General features: G+C 47.4%; 2 protein-coding genes across 29 annotated transcripts in view; one reads left to right on the forward strand and one right to left on the reverse strand.

Moving 5' to 3' along the window:
• LOC137410750 (uncharacterized) overlaps positions 1–17,730 on the forward strand; it is a 660,974-nt gene that overhangs the window by 187,132 nt on the left and 456,112 nt on the right. The gene's annotated exons all lie outside the window — the stretch shown is intronic.
• The window catches only part of LOC137431102 (complement factor H-related protein 4-like), a 160,252-nt gene that overhangs the window by 47,985 nt on the left and 94,537 nt on the right, over positions 1–17,730 (reverse strand). For 27 of the 28 annotated variants that reach the window (XR_013624054.1, XR_013624053.1, XM_078781455.1 and 24 more), the window contains 3 exons: positions 16,193–16,275; positions 10,809–10,935; positions 10,648–10,718 (listed from right to left, as the gene is read on the reverse strand). The exons of the other annotated variant lie outside the window; for it this stretch is intronic. Coding sequence is in view for 25 of the 27 variants with exons in the window: in XM_078781455.1 (XP_078637581.1) it covers positions 10,648–10,718; positions 10,809–10,935; positions 16,193–16,275 (281 nt within the window). In the remaining 2 variants the exon portion in view is untranslated. The remainder of the gene's footprint in view (positions 1–10,647; positions 10,719–10,808; positions 10,936–16,192; positions 16,276–17,730) is intronic. 28 annotated transcript variants of the gene reach the window in all.

Genomic DNA, 17,730 nt, shown 5'->3' on the forward strand with positions numbered 1-17,730 from the left:
CAAGCTGCAGGAGGTCAAAGAAAGACGCCTTGCACAACCCCCACAGTCTCCGCATATGATGAAGGACACATGTGATTTGGTCCCTGAATCTCTGGCCGAACACCATGGTTTCCACTGGGAGTGTTACAAGCGTTTCACGATGAACTTAGACAGACTGAACCCTCCTACTGCAGGTACATCTGAAACAACTGGTGCCACAACTCAGCGGATGGCCCGTACTAGTTCTGGTGACAAGATCATATTTAAGCCAGACTGTATCTTCTGTTCTTCGGAAAGTCGTAAAAAAGTGAAAGTGCATGGCAGTTGGACTACCCAGGGGATGAGCCAGTTCGAGTATGAAGGCTGGAAGCCGGTACTGGAGATGGCTGAAATGAAGCAAGATGAAACGCTCTTAATGAGGATCCGAGGCCATGATCTTTTTGCCTCTGAGGCAAAGTTCCACAAAACTTGCCGTATGAAATATATGCAAAAGCCAGAGAAATGGCGCAGTACTGACGAAGAGGCACAGCACCATCAAGGAGAATTAGAAGAAGCCCACAGACAGGCATTCGATGTGGTATGTGATGCCATTGAAAGGGATGTGTTAATGGCCAAGAAGATAATGAAACTATCCGACCTGAGGCAAATGTATGTCATTAACCTGCAAACCAGCAAATATGCGAATCCTGACTACCGAGCCAGCAAACTAAAACTGAAGCTTGAAAACCACGAGCCTTTCAGGGAGAGACTATCATTCTGTGATCTGGGAAAGTCCTACATAATATTCAGCACTGCAATTGACGTCCAGACAGCAGTGAAACAAGCCTTCAAATTGGGATCAAGAGATATGATTGAGAGTGCAGGTAGCCATTTACGACTGTCAATTCTGGATGATTTCTCGAATGCCCCAGAACTGAAATGGCCACCAAGTCCTTCTGATCTCCAACAAATGGACGATGTTATACCAGATTCACTCAAGAAGCTGCTATGCTACATCATAACTGGAACAACATCAGCAAGGTCACAACGAAGCCAGCGATTAGTTCAATCAATCGGCCAAGATATCTGTCGCGCTGCCACCAAAGGCTCTTGGAAGCTTCCAAAACACATCATCATGTGCACGTCCCTGAGACATCTATACAGAAGTGAAAAGCTCATAACCCTTCTTAATAGAATGGGACACTGTGAGAGTTATTCATTTTCACTTGAATTGGAGACTGCACTGGCCGAATCAGTGATGAAGTCATCGACACAACTCTCCAACCAAATCATCAGGTCACCACGAGAGCCGTCTGTCTTCCACTCGGAGTTTGACAATTTCGACTCATTGGTGAATGATCTGACAGGAAAAGGTTCTGTTCATACAGCACACGGGATCATGATGCAAGAAGTCAGTGATGATCATGCCGCATCTGGTCCAGCAAGGCCAACTCAAGTTAGGACCAAACGGCGTTCTCTGCAGTTGACGGAAGCAACCATATTACCTGACTGCTATGTGACCAAAAGACAAAGCCCGAAACTTCAAGTAAAACAGCTTCAATTTGGAAGAGAGCTCACGTTCCTCGACCAAGGATTCCCAAAGCAAGTCCAGGCCATGGCTGGGAAGAGGAGAAAGGCTGCCTGGATCCTCTCTGGTATGATGGAGACATGCTTCCGCGTGAGCTGGCTGATATAGCTCAGGTCATGTCAGACGACGATGAGAGTGATGATGAATCAGGTGATGAAACACCTGATGATATGGATCGTGTTTTGTACAGTGATACCGATGAAAGTGACAGTGACGATGACTGATCATGATGGACATATGCCATTCGTGCAAGCAAGCCAACTTGACTGCACTCATGCAGTGTTTGACTTTTGTTGATAATTAACAAAATGCAATTGTTTGTTTGTGTTCTTTTGAGAGTGGATACTTGTATTATATGATATAATGTGGTTAACTGAGTGTACGACATACATATGTAATTGTAGGGATAAAACTGACTGTTAATATTATTATGATATCTGTTGTTGAGCAATAATGTTTGGTTTATCATCAAAATATTCGATACTAAAATTTTTTTCAATGGGATGTTAAAATTTAGTTTCAAATAAGAAATATTTTTACTTTTACAGTAAATATTCGAGCATTACATTGTTACTGTTCTGTGGAAGGTGTTTGACCCAGTGTATGAATATTAATATGATGATATTAAAAACTACTGTGATTAATAAACAAGTTTTTCTTGTTTAATATGTTAATAAGATGGCAGTATGATTATGATATTCGATTATGAATGACATTTATAAGTGTAATAGGCAGTTCTTTTGAATATAGACAAAGACTGTTACCGAGATTATATGATTCATGGTTCCCGCGAAACAGGTAGTATCTTTGACACGCTGTATAAAAAAGAGAATTGAAGCTATGGGGATGTATCTGGTATCAAATTAAAGCTGATATACAGGAGAAAGCCAATAAAATATATATGTAAGCATATCAGGTGTAATGTGTTCATATTATGTGTGTAAGATGAAATAGTACGGTCGATACCGAATTATGTTACGTTAAAGTGGGGTACTGCTATTCAGCACTAGTTATGACCATTAAGGTACCATTATAAGTAATGTGTCAATATTCTATGATGATCAGTAGATGAACAGCTTTCTTTTGGTATATAACTTTTTATTCTGAGTTAATATTAGCAGGCACAAATACCAAAAGAACACGTGTGTCGAATATGGCGCAACGCGGATTTAAAAATATGCTGTTTTGAGGGTACCATCCAATATAGGTACCAAATGGGTAGTGAGTCCAAGTTTATTTACTGTTACCAGTTGATTTCCACCCCAGGACACCCCAATGGTTCAGAAAAACCCAGGGTCGGAGAGTTGTGGGGGGGGTGCAGATGGACCATACCTGGCCCGGAGCCTACTTCCCCTTCTCTCCCCATCTTGTCTTCCGCTCCCTCTTTTTGTGTGTTTTGTTTGTCTGGTTGATTTGTTTGTGAAATAAATGTTAGCTCTTTCACGAGCCTCGATTCAGTATCCCAAAAAAAAAAAACAAAAAAAAAAAAAACTTGACACCTCTCATACATGTCAGCCTCTGCCACGGTTATATCAGAACGTGCTGATTGGTCACATTGTCATGGATAGTTTAACCCCAAGATCGGGCCATTCAAAAATTACGTAATGCAATTTTTTTTTAGAGAAGCGCATACAGTACGTACTGATTCGGGATCCCTCATCGTGAGTAATACTCGACCCAAACAAAGCCAATGGAAATCTGACGCAACGAACCCGGGTAATGTATAAACAGCAGAGGCCTACAGGACTGATGTCTTAGGCTGATGTCTTAAGCCCACTAGAAAACCAAGATGGCAGCCATATTATTTTGTTTGGGTACCATGATGGGTGGAGGCAAGCGGCAAATGTGGGTGGGGTCCGGCAGCTGTTCAACCAATGGGTGCACATTTCAAAAATTGACCCCAAGAGCTAAAACAGCAACAACCACACAGAGCTCTTATAGACCATGTCGCAGGTGAAATGGAAGCATATCAATTCACTTGGCCTCAATGTTCAATACAAATTTCTGTGGCATTTTTCTATTTTGATGAACCACACACTTTCCAGACCATTGGTGTTGCAGTTTCTTGGCAAGGGTTATATTGGGGTGAATTGCCATTGCCTTCCCCAGCATTGTTTGTCCATGCTCTATCCTTTTAAATGCTGAGCATCAATCAAGGAAGCAGCACGTGCCATTCGTTTTAATAAAGTTATTGGTACTAGGGCATGCCCGTACGTGGGTGCAATGCCCGTACGTGGGTACGTGGGTACGTGGGTGCGAGTACGGTGACAATCCCCCCCCCCCTCTATTTACATGAAATGGTTTGGTCATGAAATGTTTTGGTCCATTCGCAACGCCAAAGCGAACGGCGCACGCTTTACATGAAATGGTTTGGTTCATGAAATGTTTTGGTCCATTCGCAACGCCAAAGCGAACGGCGAACGGCTTGCGAGTACAGTGACAATCCCCCCCCCCCCCTCTATTTACATGAAATGGTTTTAATTAGTTTTAAAACATAGTTTAACGCCAACATAGCGGCAACATAGTTTGCCAACGTGAAATAAATGAATACGCTCTCAAATGTGCCGTCCGAGGCAGAGTGTGTTCGCCACGTTCGGCACACGCGATAGCTCGCTGCTCTCTGATTGGTTGAATCGTTTTTTGGACATAGTTCGGTAAGTAATTGTCCGATTAATATGAAACCTTGAAAAGGCACATCCTCGGGTCCCCAGCAATATACCTGGCAAGTTTAAAGTATATCGGACCCGTGGATGTCGAGAAACAGCGGTCACAGACAAACAAACAAACACACATACAGAGATTACTGGAATTATAGATAGACTAGGGCATGCCCGTACGTGGGTGCAATGCCCGTACGTGGGTACGTGGGTACGTGGGTGCGAGTACGGTGACAACCCCCCCCCTCTATTTACATGAAATGGTTTGGTCCATGAAATGGTTTGGTCCATTCGCAACGCCAAAGCGAACGGCGAACGCTTTACATGAAATGGTTTGGTTCATGAAATGTTTTGGTTCATTCGCAACGCCAAAGCGAACGGCTTGCGAGTACAGTGACAATCCCCCCCCCCTCTATTTACATGAAATGGTTTTTATTAGTTTTAAAACATAGTTTAACGCCAACATAGCGCCAACATAGTTTGCAAACGTGAAATAAATGAATACGCTCTCAAATGTGCCGTCCGAGGCAGAGTGTGTTCGCCACGTTCGGCACACGCGATAGCTCGCTGCTCTCTGATTGGTTGAATCGTTTTTTGGACATAGCTCGGTAAGTAATTGTCCGATTAATATGAAACCTTGAAAAGGCACATCCTCGGGTCCCCAGCAATATACCTGGCAAGTTTAAAGTATATCGGACCCGTGGTTGTCGAGAAACAGCGGTCACAGACAAACAAACAAACAAACACACAGAGATTACTGGAATTATAGATAGACTAGGGCATGCCCGTGCTATATATATATCTAAAATTATATCCCCCCCCTCTATTTACATGAAATGGTTTGGTCCAAAGCGAACGGCTTGCGAGTACGGTGACAATCCCCCCCCTCTATTTACATGAAATGGTTTGGTCCAAAGCGAACGGCTTGCGGAGTTTGGTAAAGAAATCGCCATAGCGTGCACGTAATTAGTTTTAAAACATAGTTTAACGCCAACATAGTTTGCAAACGTGAAATAAATGAATACGCTCTCAAATGTGCCGTCCGAGGCAGAGTCTGTTCGGCACGTTCGGCACACGTGATAGCTCGCTGCTCTCTGATTGGTTGAATCGTTTTTTGGACATAGCTCGGTAACTACTTGTCCGATTAATTTCAAACCTTGAAAAGGCACATCCTCGGGTCCCCAGCAATATACCTGGCAAGTTGCAAGTATATCGGACCCGTGGTTGTCGAGAAACAGCGGTCACAGACAAACAAACAAACACACACACAGACACACACACAGACACACACACAGAGATTACTGGAATTATAGATAGACTAGGGCATTGCCCGTACTATATCTATATCTAAAATTATATCCCCCCCCCTCTATTTACATGAAATGGTTTGGTCCAAAGCGAACGGCTTGCGAGTACGGTGACAATCCCCCCCCTCTATTTACATGAAATGGTTTTTATTAGTTTTAAAACATAGTTTAACGCCAACATAGCGCCAACATAGTTTGCAAACGTGAAATAAATGAATACGCTCTCAAATGTGCCGTCCGAGGCAGAGTGTGTTCGCCACGTTCGGCACACGCGATAGCTCGCTGCTCTCTGATTGGTTGAATCGTTTTTTGGACATAGCTCGGTAACTACTTGTCCGATTAATTTCAAACCTTGAAAAGGCACATCCTCGGGTCCCCAGCAATATACCTGGCAAGTTGCAAGTATATCGGACCCGTGGTTGTCGAGAAACAGCGGTCACAGACAAACAAACAAACACACACACAGACACACACACAGACACACACACAGAGATTACTGGAATTATAGATAGACTAGGGCATTGCCCGTACTATATCTATATCTAAAATTATATCCCCCCCCTCTATTTACATGAAATGGTTTGGTCCAAAGCGAACGGCTTGCGAGTACGGTGACAATCCCCCCCCTCTATTTACATGCAATGGTTTGGTCCAAAGCGAACGGCTTCCGGAGTTTGGTAAAGAAATCGCCATCGCGTGCACAAACGCGCAGGAAAGCGAATGAATCGCAAATTCGGTTTTATTAGTTTTAAAACATAGTTTAACGCCAACATAGTTTGCAAACGTGAAATAAATGAATACGCTCTCAAATGTGCCATCCGAGGCAGAGTGTGTCCTCCACGTTCGGCACACGCGATCGTTCGCTGCTCTCTGATTGGTTGAATCGTTTTTTGGACATAGTTCGGTAAGTAATTGTCCGATTAATATGAAACCTTGAAAAGGCACATCCTCGGGTCCCCAGCAATATACCTGGCAAGTTAAAAGTATATCGGACCCGTGGTTGTCGAGAAACAGCGGTCACAGACAAACAAACGTACAAACGTACAAACGTACAAACGTACAGAGATTACTGGAATTATAGATAGACTAGGGCATGCCCGTACTATATATAAGCTAGGACGTGCCCGTACGTGGGTGCCCGTTCCTTGCCAAAAAAAAAAAATAATAATAATTTGTGTAGGGGTGTGTGTGTGTAAACATCCTAGGGCGTGCCCGTACGTGGGTGCAAAAAAACATGCGTGCAAACAACAACAGCAAAAAAAAACTTTGAAACCACGTGGCAGTAACGACCACAGAACCCCCCCCCTCTATTTACATGAATGGTTTGGTCCATTCGCAACGACCACAGAACCCCCCCCTCTATTTACATGCAATGGTTTGGTCCATTCGCAACGCCAAAGCGAACGGCGAACGGCTAAATCGCCATAGCTCGGTAAGTACTTGTCCGATTAATTTCAAACCTTGAAAAGGCACATCCTCGGGTCCCCAGCAATATACCTGGCAAGTTTAAAGTATATCGGACCCGTGGTTGTCGAGAAACAGCGGTCACAGACAAACAAACGTACAAACGTACAAACGTACAGAGATTACTGGAATTATAGATAGATGACTCGGCCAGCAAGTGTTTGAACCACAAAGCTCCCAGACTCATAGTGGATGCTCTGTGGCCTACATGTAGTTAAATACATTATGTATCTCCTCAAGTGGCAGTTTGAAGAGCAGTAAGGTATGAAGAGTTTCAGTTTTATAGTAAAACATTAAAAGGAGTTACTTGAACATCACCTGATATTGGACAAAGTGATGGAGACTGAAATATATACATTATAATCAATGCTGGCCAAAATAAAAGTTATTCAAGCTGATATATGACATTCCATGAGAAATCTTGTTGGAGGAAATAATATATATAATATATTGTGGCGGACACGAAAGCTCACTGGCATGATGACATCATTCCGTGCACCAAGTGGGCGGCGGCCACGCCCGAGGGGTAGGCGTGGCCTCAGGATATACAACGGGCGCGCAGCCCGGAGCGAGTGAGTGCTACAGTGACCTCTTATAATAAAGACCCTACAAACTTACCGCGTTGTCCACTTCCTTCTTGCGAGCAAGTAGCGTGCGTAGCACCGCGCTCTTCATTGGTGACCCCGACGTCTGGTCAGCCGCCGCTGACCACCCGAACCCGCCGCAGCCATGGCAAACAACGCAGTCTCAATAAAACTCCCTGACTTCTGGGAGTCGCAAGCTGAAGTTTGGTTCCTGCAGGCAGAAGCCCAGTTCCAACTTCGAGGCATCACGGTGGACGAGACCATGTACTACCACGTGGTCGCCTCCCTCGGGTCCGGTCGTATCGACCCTGAGGAACCCACCGGCCGACCGCAGGTACGAGGCAATCAAGCGTCTCCTCCTCGCCACGTTCGGCCTCACGGTCGACGCTCGAGCCGACCGCCTCTTGGACCTCCCCGGGCTCGGTGACATGCGACCGTCGGTCCGCATGGACCATATGTTGTCGCTGATGGGCGACGAAGCCCCAAACGCTCTGTTCCGGGCGTTATTTCGACGCCAGCTGCCGGCACGAGTCCGCCTCGCGTTGGCCGGTTCTACGACGACGGTACCCCGAGCTCTCGCTGCCGAGGCCGACAGGTACTTCGCGACTTTGGACGCGCAGGAGAGTTTTGTCGCGGCTCCCGAGGCTGTCCCTGATGTTGATGCACCATACCTCGTGGATCTTGATGCTGCTGCACACTTCGTGTCCGCCGCCACGCCCCGGTGGAGGCGGTGAAGGGGTTTCCATGCCCCCGCACGATCAAGGGGCTCCAGGAGTTCCTGGGCATGGTAAACCTTTACCATCGGTTCCTGCCCCACATCGCCCAGCTCCTGCGCCCCTTACACGAGGCCCTTCGAGGGAAGCCGGGCAAAGGTGACGTTACCTGGACCGAGCAGATGGACGCGGCGTTCACGGGCGCGAAGTTCGCCTTGGCCAACGCCACCATGCTCGCGCACCTGGCGCCCGATGCACTGATCGCCCTCACCACCGACGCCTCGGACTACGCGGTGGGCGCGGTGCATGAGCAATGGGTGGGTGGTGCCTGGCAACCGCTGGCGTTCTTCAGCCGGCAGCTTCGCCCGCCCGAACGCCATTACAGTACCTTCGACCGCGAGTTGCTCGGGCTTCACCTGGCGGTCAGGCACTTCCGCCATCTGCTCGAGGGCCGTGCGTTCACGGCCTTTGTCGACCACAAGCCGCTGGTTTTCGCGATGGGCAAGGTCGCCGAGCTGTGGTCGGCCCGGCAGCAGCGTCACCTCTCGGCCGTGTCCGAATACACAACGGACATCCGGCACCTCGCGGGAAAGGACAACCCGGTGGTGGATTGCCTTTCCCGGTCCGTCGCCCACGCAGTTCACCTTGGCATCGACTATGCCCGGATGGCGGCGGACCAGGCCGCCGACCCCGGGGTCCAGGCCCTGCGGACCATCGTCACGGGCCTCTGCGTCACCGAGGTGCCGTTCGACGGCGCGGGCACGGCCCTCGTTTGCGACGTCTCCCTTGGGCGGCCTCGCCCCATCGTGCCCGCAGGCTGGCAGCACCAGGTTTTTGACGCCATCCACGGCCTGTCCCACCCGGGCACGAAGGCCTCCCAGAGGTTGGTCGCCAACAAGTTTGTCTGGCATGGCCTCCGGGAGGCCGTCCGCGGCTGGACCAGGACGTTCCTCGCGTGCCAGCGCGCAAAGATGCACCGACACACCCAGGCCCCATTGGCCCCGTTTACGGTGCCGTAACCTAGGTTCGACCACATTCACGTGGACCTGGTGGGACCTCTGCCCCCCATCGCGGGGTTTCACCCATGTCCTCACCATGGTGGACCGCACCACCCGGTGGCCGGAGGCCGTGCCTTTGGCGGCGATGATGGCGGCGGATGTCGCACAGGCGTTCATCGCCACCTGGGTCGCCCGGTTCGGCGCCCCCTCGGACATCTCATCCGACCGCGGCCCCCAGTTCACCTCGGAGATCTGGGGGGCGGTCGCGCGAGGGCTCGGGGTCCAGCTGCACTGAACCACGGCCTACCACCCCCAGGCCAACGGCCTGTGCGAGCGCTTCCACCGCTCCTTGAAGGCCGCGCTCCGGGCCACCCTCCGCGACGGCGGCTGGGTCGACAGGCTCCCCTGGGTCCTGCTGGGCCTCCGGACGGCGCCCAAGGACGACCTGCGCGCCTCCGCGGCGGAGTTGGTCTTTGGACAACCGCTGCGGGTGCCGGGTGAGTTCCTCCCCGACCCCACAGCACCATGGTCCGCAGTGCAGGAGCGCTCTGCGCTGCAGGAGACCGCCCGGAGGTTCGCCCCGGTGCCGACGGCGCACCACGGGCACCCTCCTACGCACGTCGCCCCGGAGCTTCGCACCGCGGAGTACGTCTTCGTCCGGCACGACGCCCACTGGACACCACTGCGGCCCCCGTACGACGGGCCTTTCCGCGTGCTGGAGACCGGGGTGAAACATTTCACCTTGGACATCGGCGGTACTCCCGACCGCGTCTTGGTGGATCGCCTCAAGCCGGCCCACCTCGACGTGGACCACCCACCGCCGGTGGCGCAGCCCCCGCGTCGGGGCCGCCCCCCTGCGGGTGGACCCCCGGCACCACCCAGCACCGCTGGCACGCCGCCCCCCAGTCCGGCACCCATCCCGGGTACAGCCGGAGGCATCCCAGCTGGCATCCCTGCACCCCGGACGCCGCCAATCGCCAGAGGGAGCTTCGGCCGGGTCATCCGTTTGCCCCGCAAACTGGCCCTCCAGGTGCGCGGGAATTCTGGGGGGGCGCGTGTGGCAGACACGAAAGCTCACTGGCGTGATGACATCATTCCGCGCACCAAGTGGGCGGCGGCCACGCCCGAGGGGTAGGCGTGGCCTCAGGATATACACCGGGCGCGCAGCCCGGAGCGAGTGAGTGCTACAGTGACCTCTTATAATAAAGACCCTACAAACTTACCGCGTTGTCCGCTTCCTTCTTTCGAGCAAGTAGCGTGCGTAGCACCGCGCTCTTCAATATATAAATAATATATATTAATATATGGTTCCCTGTGTTAAGTATTCAGTATTATAGAACATAGAAACCATCAGGGTGCAGGGCACAATGATCCTTACCGTGACTTGGAACTCCTGAGGAACTTTCAGTCTTCTTTCTGCCAGCTGAAACTCCTGTACACTGCAACACACTGGATTTCAGTACCAGTTAGTTAATTGAGGCTTTCTTCCTGCCATCTTCAGGTGAAATTTGGATATGACAGCTTTAACTGTATACATACCAGCCTGGCAGTTTGGGAGGTCAATCACTCCATCATGGCACTCAGTGGGGTTTGTGCCTCGGATTTCCATACACAAACGACAATTGAATGTATAAGAAGTGTCTGGTGGGAGGAAAAACGCTCGATCCTGAAGATCGACACGGTTTAAGATTTTTAGATACGACAAAAAGAAACAACAGATTATTTCAGTTCAGAATTTAGTTGCTTTTGTGAACTTATCATTGCACATTGACAGTGCCTCATGATGGATACATTTGTTCTGTCACAATGTGTGAAAACGATCATGATGACTTTAACGGGCACAATTATTCCCACCTCATGGGGTTGGCCGGGAAAGATTTTGGGCCAAGTCTTTCACAAACTGGCTGGCCCTGCCTGACTTTAGACTAAGTAAGTTATGGCAGGAATTTGTAATTTGTTCTGGCTGCCACCGATAGCTTGCCTACTCTTCTCGAAGGACACTCTGGGATCTTTAACGTCCACCTACTAATGCTAGCAGATGGGTTGCCCAGTTTAACGTCCATCCATGGGGATGGCAGACAATAGTCTGGTGTTGGCTTAGCGGTTAGGGTGCGGCTTGGGATCCTAGGATCCTGGGTTCGAATCCCGGTTGATCGCTGAATTAATGCCAGGGGTGTTGACTCAGCCTGTCATCCTTCCGAGATCGGCAAATTGAGTACCAGCTTGCTGGGATGAATGTGCCGGTGTGTGCCCCGGTTTAGAATAGGTACACCATATCCCTGCGTGGCGTAAGAGGCGACTAAAGGGTTGGCTTCAGGAAGGGCATCCGGCCATAAAACATTGCCTCAAAAAGAGGGAACCATGATGATTGGCATGAGGCCAATTGGCATGAGGCCTGCAAGGCTAACCCCCATTCTAGCAGGGAAAATGGCCTTAAAAAGGGAATTTATTTATTTATTATAAATGTTATTACAAAAGAATATTAATACTAATAATACCCCCCTCCCCAAGGGATTTTCCCCCCTTGAACAAACGCTGTGTTAACGTGTATAAATAGCTTACCGTAGTGTTTCGTGGGGGCACCACTACCAGGGGTAAAAAAATATAAAAACCACAAACACGTATGATTATGTTTTTAAACGGTCGCTACTGCTGTTTAACACTAAACTGGAGGGGCGGAAACCCGGTGTTCTTGAGGTATTATATGCTTATTGCGTCCCTCACAGACTAACGGAACCGAGCGTAGATGTACTGTAATGTATATACCCCAAAGAGGATAATACCGTGAGCCTTCCTACCGCTCCCAATATACATTCTGGAGTTGGGGAGGGCTGAGAAAACTGAGGTAGCAAGACCAGAGGAGAGATCGTAAAATATTGGAAAGTCACCGACCTGCCTGGAATGTGAGGGAAACTGACCTCCACTACCGCCTCATTATGGAAATTCCAATAATTTTGAGAGCATTTTGTTCTTCAGATTCCAGGAGAGACATGATACTGAGGTGCCAGCCCATAGGGGAGGTGTTGCTCCATTGAGTTATGGACAAAGGCCTTGTAGGCTGCAAGTAGTAAGGCCTAGAAGTGAAAGATACTGAACCTTTTTCAATGACTGACCATGTAAATAGAGAGTTTTTATTTGTTTATTGGACCTTCCAGAGCAACAGAATAAGACTGTGATAATTTCCAGGATTGAAGGACATGTTCCATTTACCAGACCAGCATCTAGTGATTTTCAGATCAGCAGAAAGTGTTGCAGCTGCTGTCTGCCTATCGAGTAATTAGGGTACTGCAAAAGGAAAAGACGTTTTCCTAAGCTTTGGGAGTTGTTTATGAAGATGAGGAACAAGACTGGGCCCAAAACATTGCCTTGAGGCATTCCAGCTTTCCCTGGGAGACGAGAGGAGAAAGATCCTTTGAGAGCAACGTGTTGATTGTGTGAGTGGAGGAATGAATAAAGCCAGGCACGAAGGCAACTTTGAATGTTGCAGGCCTTTTTGTGACCTTTGTGAGTAAAGCAGAATGCCAGATTGTGTCAAATGCCTTCGATTTGTCCAAAGATACAGCCTTGACCTCATGGTTAAGATTCAGGGAATCCGTTCATTGGTGAGAGCACAGCAGCAGCATGTCCATAGTTGATTGACTGGGACAGAATTCAAACTGATGGTCAGATAACAGGCCGTTTGAAAACAGGAAAGAGGACATCGGCAGCGATGATTAATTTCATGACTTGATCTTGCAATTGGAAGTAAGCTTCCTGGCCTAGGGGAGAGAGGTTTCCTTTTTGCACATTTTTTGTAAACATATGTGAAGTTGACGGACTTCATTGTAGTCATTAGTGAAATTGGGATGTTGAATTATTAACTATAATGTCTTTAATGGTTAACGATAATATTGTTGCGGCTCTCCAACATCGGCCTCCCCCTTATCAAGGGGGGAATAATCATCTTGTCCTTTTACTGGCCGACGCGATCCCCGGGCTATCACGTTCCTTCCGGTCAGCACTGAATAGGGTGGTTGGTCGAATTGGTCCTATTACCTAAGTACCAGCGCCTTCTGGGAAGCAAGGAAATAACCCCACCCGAAACACGGCGTTAGTGGACACACCGAGCGATTACATTAGCTAGCTGCGATTCGGTCCGTTAACAGGTACTAAACCCGATTCGAGCGGTTGTCAATCGTGCCACGCTTACCCAATTGAGAAATCCCTAAGACGATCGAATTAAAAGTAAAACAGGAAGAACAGGTAATTTATTCACACTTTGTACAAATAAGAAGAGGAAGAAAAAGAAAGAATGTACAGGGAAGAGGAAGAAGCAGATACACAGGGCAGCCTTATACAGTCTTGTACTTATCCCTCGGCACGGGCTCGTTCACACTCAGACTCACTCTCAGACTCACTCACACGGGGTTGTAGATGGTAGGGGTTGAGGGTCCACAACTCGCTCTGGTCCCCGACTCGTACCACGAAGCAGATGGTGATGGTGATGGCAAGCTCTCCGCGTGGCGTTGGCGCGAAGCGGACAATTATATGTGGGGGGAGAATCGGTAAGCTGGCGATTACACTGCGTATGTAATAGTTGTACCGGCGCCTTTATACGCGCTCCCGGTATCGCTATGTACGATGTGCCACTTCCCCAATGGTGTTACCAAAGCGCCTTTCCACGAAAGTCCTTCTGCACGAATGCCAAGGTTTGGCTTCCCTCACGAGTCCTTCACAACACTGCAGTCCTTCGCCAGTCCTCATGCGAGCGAGCTCAGTCAGTCCTTTGTAATGAGCGCTGCTGCGTAAGTCCTTCTCCGCATAAGTCCTTCAGAGGGATTTGCGCTCGCGGTTATATAGCGCCGCTTTAGCCAGCCCTCTCGAACCTTTAGCCACACCCTTACCATGCCCCTTAACCATGCCCACCCGAGCCCTGGTTGGTTGATGGGGTCTTACCGGCTCCACCCTTGATGGCTGCTTAGACGTGGCCACACCCCAGACCTTGCGCTCCGCCCCCTTTTCGGGCCTTACCTCGTGGCATTTGGGCTAGTTTGAGCGAGCAACTGGCAGCTAACGCTGCCGGCCCAACGCGTAACAAACTGCGAGGGGCAATGGGGTGCAGACTGGATAGCGCTCAATGGCATCGATTGAAGGGAGGGCTGCAGACTGACGGGGCCTACTCTTATTTGTTTTACAAAACGCAGATGCAACTATTGGACATGGCCTTATCCTAAACACATACTATGAAATAACTAACGTTCTAAGGTGATCTACGAGTTGCATGTGGCCTAACTATGGGGTGCAACCTTTAACCTTTAATGATGTTACCTGTGTGGGTTCTCAAAACCACAACAATATTTTTATAATATTTTAATACATATTATTTTAATATGTAAAATTTTTATATATTAATTTTAATATATAAAAATATAAATAATATTTTTATAATATTTATAATATTTTATAATATTTAATATTTTTATCGGAAAAACAAAGGTGATGGCAAGTGGTAAAGCATGTGGTGAGGTGGAAAGAACTGGGAAGTGGCCGTGTGCTGTGTGCAGGAAGGGTGTCGGAGTGAACTCCATTCAATGTATAATGTGCGCTGAGTGGGTTCATCAAAAATGTAGTGGTTTGAGAGGGTCATTAACCAGTGTGGCAGCTACATTCAAATGTAGGGTGTGCACAGAGGGAGCTGCAGATGGAGGAAATGTTGAGATGGATCTTGGAGACGGCGTGAAGCTGGAAGGTGTGAAAACATTTTGCTACCTCGGAGACATGCTGAATGGAGAAGGTGGATCAGACTCGGCAACGGTTGCTAGAGTGAGATGTGCATGGAAGAAGTTTCGGGAACTGAGTGGCGTGCTGACGAGGAGGGGAGTGTCGTTGAAGCTGAAGGGAAAGGTGTATGCTGCATGTGTGAGAAGTGTTATGATTTATGGGAGCGAGACATGGGTAATGAACATAGAGCAGTAACGAAGGCTGCAACAGGTAGAAATGCGAATGGTTCGGTGGATGTGTGGAGTATCGTTGAGAGAGAGGAAGACAAATGATGAATTGCGAAAGATGATGGGAATAGAAACAGGTTGAGATGGTTTGGTCATGTGTTGAGGAAGGATGAAAGTGACTGGTTGAGAAGAGTGATGAAATGAATGTAGAAGGAAGTAGAGGACGGCAAGACCGAGAAAGACTTGGCTAAAATGGTCGAAGAAGAAATGCGGGCACGGGGGTTAACAAGGGGAGATGCAGAAAATAGGGCAAAATGGACAAGATTGTCATGACAAGATTGTCAAAATGGACCGCAAGGCTAACCCCCGCTCTAGCAGGGAAAATGGCCTTAAAATGCCTGTTGTTGTTTTTGTTGTTGATAATATTTTTATTAGTTAACACCTGAATTAATGACAGAAGATAGTTGATCGGAATTGTTCAATTGCTAATAGATTACATTGGTAAAATATTTACTCTTCAACTGTAGTAAATTGTAACAGTAATGGTAACAGAGTTTATCATTGAATACATGAAAGTATTGCCCTGAAGTTTGTAAGTTCCTAAATTGTCAACGGCTGCATCCTGATGGAGTTTTCATTGTGTCTTTAAGGTTTTTCATCCATCTCCACCTGCAATGCTCAATAAACTGTTGAAGCAAGATCAGTTGTTCTCATCTCGCCTTCCACATAAATGTGGTACATAAATAGTAGATATATGGCCCAATAACAATTTTGGATAATGTTGCTTATAGAGCAATCCACATTCCGGTTGATAAATAATGATCAACAAATCTGTTTGATAAGGGAGGAGGGGATTCTTGAATTGGGTTTCTTATTTTTAAATAAAACATTTCCATCTTAATTGAACGGCACATGTAATTTCAGACAGGTTTGGAGGAAATGGAACAATTATCGTAGATAAACATCGAGTAGATACAGAGCTTAAACGAGTCCTACCTTTTCTCTCCATAAGTTCCGAAATGAGCTTGGTTCGTTGAGCTTTCTGTCCACCAGCTGCTTGCTTGTTACAAGACACATCGCTGCAAGAAGAAGCATTGAAGGAAGAATGGAGACCGTCACAGAACAATTAAATAAGCTGAACATTTCAAGAGCTCATTTACTTTTGAGAACAGAGCCTGCGGTATATATGAATCTGCCTACATTTTAGCAGATGTGGCAAAGCTGAATTCTATTTGAAAAGAGTCACATTTGCAAAATGAAGGAAAATTTGAAATCTGCACTCTGAGATTATTTCCAACAAAATAAATATGCAGGAAAGGTGAAATCTGTCTATGCAGCAGACACAGCATCACCAACTATCTAAATCCGAACATTTCTGGACTCAAGCTGATGTGAAAACGAGAACAACAATCAAACACAGGAAAGGAATTGGTTTAAACAACTCGAACTGCAACAAGAACACCAAAAATATTTTTGGTGCATGAAAATGAAAGTGAAATGTGAATTTTGAAAATGAATGTGAAAGTGAAATTGAAGGTGGATGGAGATAATATTCCAACCTCTGTTTGTTTGTTTATATTCTCGCAGAATATCTCAAAACGTTATGGACGGATTTGGACGATACTTGGTGGACAGGTTGGGTGTGCGACAAGGATGAATTGACTATATTTTGGTGACGATCCAGATCCGGACACTAACATTTTAAAGTGATTTTTCACCATTGAGAGATTGGGCCAAACGCTATAGATAGCACGATACCTCAAAAAATTTCGAATTGGGACGAAACTTGGTAAATGAATTGGGTAATTGACGAGAAGAAGCCGATTAGATTTTGGTTAAGGTCCGTATGCAGATCCAACCTATCGGTGGGATACAAAATGTAAACTGTTCAGCCTGGCGGAGGAATGCTCTCCACCGAGTGCCGTTATAGTTTCCTGTGCACGCAAAGCAAAAAGCGTGGTTAAGCAATTGGGTCACTTCTGGCTGCCTTTCCTTCTATCTACAAACGCCAGTTGATGATCAAGGAGCAACTTAATTTCAATTATATTTTATATTTTGAACAGGAATCCAAAAACGAACCTGTATTATTGTCCTGTCACCAGCGGTTAAGACCGCTGGATGACGGATAACCGAGACGGTTTTACTCCCGAGGCGGCGGCACCCCGAAAAATGGCGGTACTTTTGTCGTGCGCGGAATGAAGGGAGGTGAAGCGTTTACCTGAATGGAACACACTGCTTTATTCCAAAAACAACAAGCAAGTAAACACGACAGTAAATTCAACAAATAAATTAAAGAAAATAAATGCAGGACGAAAATGTCAAAATTAATGTTGAGGTAAATAAAATTCCTATCTGAAGTACCTTCAGATACAGACTCAAAAACAGACAAGGCAACAGATGAAAGAAAATAAAATCCCTTTTTGAGGAGAGTGGTGGTGGTGAGGCTCAAGAAGCACACAGATGGTGCTGAAGGCACCGAGGGGAGTGAAGCAAGTTGTGTAGACGGCCCTCTCTCATTCTTCACTCTGTCCGAA

This window comes from Myxine glutinosa, chromosome 7 (genome assembly GCF_964187855.1).
Source record: "Myxine glutinosa chromosome 7, kmMyxGlut1.1, whole genome shotgun sequence".
Classification (NCBI taxonomy): Eukaryota; Metazoa; Chordata; class Myxini; order Myxiniformes; family Myxinidae; genus Myxine; species Myxine glutinosa.